Source organism: Oratosquilla oratoria, chromosome 26, assembly GCF_046742065.1.
Source record: "Oratosquilla oratoria isolate Oo_2021 chromosome 26, ASM4674206v1, whole genome shotgun sequence".
Classification (NCBI taxonomy): domain Eukaryota; kingdom Metazoa; phylum Arthropoda; class Malacostraca; order Stomatopoda; family Squillidae; genus Oratosquilla; species Oratosquilla oratoria.
The window spans coordinates 43,095,941-43,101,940 of record NC_134802.1 but is presented as its reverse complement, the minus strand read 5'-3'; the positions used below and the strand labels follow the sequence as shown (position 1 = coordinate 43,101,940).

At 36.9% G+C, this 6,000-nt stretch overlaps 1 protein-coding gene across 2 annotated transcripts in view; it reads left to right on the top strand.

Moving 5' to 3' along the window:
• The first annotated feature begins 401 nt into the window (after positions 1-401).
• The window catches only part of LOC143039491 (chaperone Ric-8A-like), a 29,350-nt gene continuing 23,751 nt past the window's right edge, over positions 402-6,000 (top strand). Inside the window, exons 1-5 of one of the 2 annotated variants that reach the window (XM_076209600.1) lie at positions 402-417; positions 611-801; positions 3,130-3,266; positions 3,844-3,968; positions 5,518-5,716. In XM_076209600.1, coding sequence (XP_076065715.1) covers positions 721-801; positions 3,130-3,266; positions 3,844-3,968; positions 5,518-5,716 — 542 coding nt within the window. In that variant the 5' untranslated portion in view covers positions 402-417; positions 611-720. Of the gene's footprint in view, positions 418-546; positions 802-943; positions 1,088-3,129; positions 3,267-3,843; positions 3,969-5,517; positions 5,717-6,000 lie in introns of those variants that run through there. The other variant, XM_076209601.1, reaches the window with a different exon arrangement.

Below are 6,000 nucleotides of genomic sequence, written 5' to 3'. Positions count from 1 at the left end.
CGGCCCACTGCAGAACGCAACCACACAGGCAACTGACTCGATGACTCGACTGACTCAGTACCCCGTTCTCTTCAGCGAATCACTCGTCACAAAAAAAATCGAGTTTTCCATGATCCATCACTAGTAAATTGTACTACTGTTTTTGATCTCCCCTTATGAAATAATTTTTCTTTACATTTCCCTATTAGCTAATTACAAATAAAGTTAACATAGGGGTTATGTTTTTGTCATTCATATCAATTCTGCATATTACAGTGTTTGTAAATCACAATTAGCGCGCGCATGTTTACGACAGAGCTTATATTTCATGCAAGGTGTTTCTCGCCTCACATTACGCGCGCGCAGGTTGTTTACAGAGATCCTGCGTCGTGCAAAAGAAAGGGTCTATTTTCACTAATAACAACTTTCCCGTATTTGGTATATTGCGTCAGTTTATTATACATGTAATGACTAGTAAAATAAAAGGGAACATATTAAAAATTATGTATAATATATACTTGTGTGCTACCTCCCAGTGACCTGATGATTTTTTATTAATTATATCATGGTCAATATAACATTTATATTTTGTTTACAATCTGTTGCTGACAAGATAACATTCGATTTCAAGAGGGCAAGTCGGGGAAGAGGTATCTGACAAGTGCAAGGAAGAGACTTAGAAACGGGGAGAAGTTTGAATTGTAATTCGATACAGCAAATAGAGGCAAGTTTAATAGCAAAATGGAAGAGGCAGCCTTGAAACTACTAGAAAATGCAAATGATCAAGACTTTGTTCGTCTTCTCACCGATTTTAATACCAGGGTAAGTTAGCATAAACCATAGGAAGACAATTTTGAGATATCTGGCATTTATTAACGTAGTAGTAAAGTATCGTAAGCATAGATTACACTACATATAGTGTCATTTCCTTGTCTGACAACCACCTGTTTTCTTTTGGTTGTAGAATGTAGACGTAGAGTCAAGAGACAAGACTAAGAGTTAGAGTGCCATTGTACTCCTACTTTTACTTACATGGACTTACATGGATGACTTCCTGGAAGAGGTTTTCATGCCTGTGACTCCAGATAAACATTTTCAACTTATGGCAGTGTGTGGTGGACTACCTTTGCTTTAGACTTTAGTTTATAATCGTACTTCAATTCTTGATTAAACCAGAATGGAATTTATCAAGTATGACCTCAGACTGGTTAACTGATATTGCAGTGATCACCCACACACATAACTGATTCCAGCTATTTATCACCTTACATGGGAAAGTATACTTCCTTATATCCAGCCGTGACCTTGTCTTAAAAAGTTTCAGTGAATTCCCCTTCTTATGCTTTCTTCTCGAAGTTTCAATATACCGTGACTACATTCCCCATCATATTTTCCAGTGAGTATCTTGTATGTCTCTATTAAGTCTCCCTGTGCTTTTCTGTATGCCAGCGTTGGTAGGTTCAGTTTCCTTAGTCTCTTCTCATAATTAAGAGCTTTAAGTTCGAGTACCATCCTTGTAGCCCTACGCTGCACATTCTCTGCCATCTCAATGTCTTTAACCAGGTAAGGACTCCATAGCTGGTTAGCATACTCCAAATGTGGTTTTACCAGTGCTACAAACAGCGCTTTAAATATTACTGCACTCATCGTAACAAAAGTCCTTCTAATTATTCCCACTATTTTGTTGGCGTTGTTTACTTTCTCTGCCAGGTGATCCACACAACTTAATTTATCATTGATTATTACTCCCACATCCTTCTCAAAAGTAATCTTTTTTAGCTGCTTCTCCATTTGGTAGCCATGAGCTTCAGTAGTTGTTCTTCCTATTCTCATATAACTGTACTTATCTGAATAAAAACTCAACAGCCATTTTTCACTCCATGAGTATACCTCCTGCACATCCTGCTGTAATATCTGACATATTGACATATTCTGACATATTCAGACATATTGTGATATCCATTTAAAACCTATATCAACACATCTGGTTGCCATCCCTAATAGCACAAGGTCAAGGTAGGCAGACAAAAACCAAGTGAAGGGGTAGCTAAACCTGCAAGCATGCCAGTCTGACTAAAGGGTACCACTGAGCAGTAATTGATACTTGTGGGTAAAGAGACTTCAGTTGTGACTTTAGTTTTTATCCAGATTACAGATATATAGTATTTTAGAGTATCAGTAGATAGATAGGTGACAGAAATATTAGTCAAATTGATACAGGCATGAGCTGAAGGCATTATGGAGAGCTGATTTGAAACTGGCCAGAGAATTTAGTAGAACAACCTCATTAGGTAATGAATTCTAAATGCAAACATACCTAAGGGAGAAAAAGTATTTATTAGTTTCCAAGGAACTGTAATGACAGAATATTGTGTATTTATACCTTCTTAAAATTAGTGATGGGGCCATATGAATATGTCAGGAGGACTTATACTGCACTCACCATGAGAAAATTTCCAGTATTGTATGAGATCAGGCCTCAGTAAGCATCCTTGGGCCTGGAGCCATTTGGCATAGGTTAAAGTGAATAGTCACCACCATAACCTGTGTTACAAATACAGGAGGCAAATTCAAGCAAATGTCTGATGCGAGTAGTATGCAAGGTGACTGTAAATTTTAAAGATCTACATTGGGTAAATTTTAAGAAATTAGCTGACAGTTCTGTGTAAGGTCTTACAGCAAATTGAGGTCAAGCTAATAGGCCTGTAATTAAATGGGACAGTTTGGAAACCTTTCTTTAAACTGGGAATTACTTAAGAAAATTTCCAAGAAGATAGCAAACATGAATGTATACTGGTTTTAAATTTTCTAAAAATTTGATAAGTAAGAGCTGAACAAGATTTAAGCAGTGTAGGGTGCAAATCAAATCCCATCAGGTACATTCCCTAGTTGTTTTGATATCTTGCAATATATTACCCTTTGTTTGGGACAATTTTTAAAAAGGTAATGTGAAAACATGGAGTGATGTAAAACTAAGTTTCCTAAAACATTTAATTACCAAGCTTCTATGTTTCTAAATTGTTTACAAAAGAAAGTAAGACTGTTAAGTGACTTTGCCATGCATTATAAGTGGTATCCACTTCTACTTTATTTCTGTTGATATTTAGATATTTATTTTTTATCTAATGAACATATTTATGTTCTTTACAGTTTGAAAGGCAGTTTACACTGCCTGAAATGCCCAATGATGGTTGGGGACGTATGTGGTCTGTCATTTTTCACAGACTAGTGAATCCAGCGGCTTCTGGCACACATTTCACGTGTCTCAACACTGTCAGAATCCTAAGGTAACCATTATGCATTGCTTATTGGTGTATGAAGACCAGTGTTTCACAACCTTTTTATCCTTGCATAACCTTTAAAATATATTGCATGTCTCAAGGAACCCCTGTGCAAAAACAAAACAAAACACATATACCATATCTTTCTCATTTTATTTTCATTGTAATAGGTTAGATAGGATGATGTCTATATTACATTATTACAAAACCAAGAATATGTTGTGTGTATTTAATTATATTATGTATATGAAATTAAATAAAAAATCAAAAGTGCATTAGCTTATCTCACTTGTTCATGTGGAACCCTTAGGGACCTTTTGTGGAACCTTAGGGACCTTTTGCAAAACCTTAGGGACCTTTTGCGGAACCTCAGGGTTCTGGGGAACCCTGGTTGAGAAATGCTGATGGAGACAGTACTTTATGTGGTTCTGGATTTTCAAATTGAAGGGAATATCACTATTGAGGAGACTATATTTCTGTTTTTTATCATTATTATGATTGTTTCCACTATTCCATTTTGTATATATAATTTAGAATTATATTGTCATTTATGTGTACACAAGCAACTTCGTTTTCTTTCCAGTCGTAATAAAGCAGGAGTAGATTCTGTGGTGGATAGGGATTGTGTCTCCACATTAGTAAAATTGGCAGGGCTAGTGACAGAAGAGGAAGCACTATCAAGACTCAATGAACAGATCAACTATGATGGTAGGTGCCATGCATTAGTATTTGTCTTTTATGGGTGCAAAGGAGTGATGGGGTTGTGGCATGTGGTAAAGATCTTGAAGATGCTCTTATTCACACTGTACATTTATCTATTCAAGTTTTGCCATGCATTTTGTGGACTGGAAATTAGCAGCCTTACAGCTGCTGCCAGTAGTTCTTGAGCACCTCACATAGATTTCTTTGAGAAGAAATCATGGAGAGATATCTGTGTTTTACTAGTGTATTGCTACATTGCTTCTAACCCAGGGCAGTGGGCGAGATGCAGGGATGAGCCGTCATCCAGGAGGAGCCAAGATAAGAGGGAGGGAGGGGGGTGAATGGGAGTGGAGTATGGGGGGATGAAATGGGTGGAAGTGGATTTATGCCTTTGACTTGGCTACCTTCCTTGTAAGAGGGAAAAAGCCATTGGTATATGTATGTATGTATGCATGTACTAGTGTTCTATGTTCTGTGTCACTTCATGAAAGTAGTAGTAGGAAGGGAGCAATGGCATTGTATTTAGAGGAGGATATCCTAAGTTAATAAAGAGAAATCTGAGAGATTTTGAGCTCAGTCCACAGACTAAGTATCAGACCCTTGTGAAAATGAGGAAGATGACAGAGTTTGTCAATGGTAGAAAGATGAGTCTTTCTGATGTCCTTCTAGCAGAAGAGGCTGGATGACCGCGTTGTGAACAGCTGCCCAGGATGTAACACTTCACCCCATACCATACAACACATAATGGAAGACTGCATTATACACAATCATGCACGCAAACAACACAACATACGCTCTATAAAGGATTTGTGGGAAAACCCAGTTTCGGCTATGGCATTCCTTGGGGAGACGGGACTGCTTGGACAGACAGTCTAGGGAACAACAACAACAACAACAAATCTACAACTACCTGTCACCTGCATAGAGCTGATGGCCAGGGCTACCAGAAGAGGCTGGATGACCGCATTGTGAACAGCTGCCCAGGATGTAACACTTCACCCCATACCATACAACACATAATGGAAGACTGCATTATACACAATCATGCACGCAAACAACACAACATACACTCTATAAAAGATTTGTGGGAAAACCCAGTTTCGGCAGTAGCATTCCTTGGGGAGACGGGACTGCTCGGACAGACAGTCTAGGGAACGACAACAACAACAACTACCTGTCATTAGTCTCTTTACATTTGTAATATCACAAATTTTAATAACAGAAAGGTGAAAATACTGCTATTAATCAAAATTAATTTTACTTTGATTTATTTCCTTGTACTATGAAATGCTGCAGTTGATAATTATTGAAAGTCAGATAGCAAAAAGAGTGCAAAAGATGAGTGAATGGATGGAGCTTAATGGATGAAGGGATGACGTGGCCCTAAAAGATGTTCTTCTCATCCACTGTACGGACTGATATTAATATACAGTATACCACAATGAAAAAGTGTGGAATTCAATACTTATTCTATTTCTTTAATATTCTGAAACAATGACAACTGTAACTCAGTATTTTATTTGAGTCTGAAAATATTTATCTTACAATTTTACAGTTGTCTTAGAAGCACAGAAGAGTTTGTTTAATTTGATATACAGCAGTCAAGCAATACAGCGCTTCTGTTGTGGTAATAGCTGCGTACCTGGTCTGATGTGCCGAATGAAGCTTTTCCGAGACCCTGAATTGCCCTACCTTGTCAAATATTTCGACATGAGAATCCTCTTCCTAATTACTGCACTTTGTCCAGATATCAGGTCAGTAGGTCAATGTTTTCCAGAATTGAAGTATATATATATATATATATATATATATATATATATATATATCTATATATCTATATATATATATGTATATATATATATATGATTTTATGCCTTTTCCTTTTTGGCTACCTCCCTAGTAAGGGGGAAAAAGCCTTGGTATATGTATGTATGTATATATATATATATATATATATATATATATATATATATGCATGTAGAATTAAATACGACAGCATTCTGACAATTGTTAAACTTTTTCTTAATGTTTTCTATTT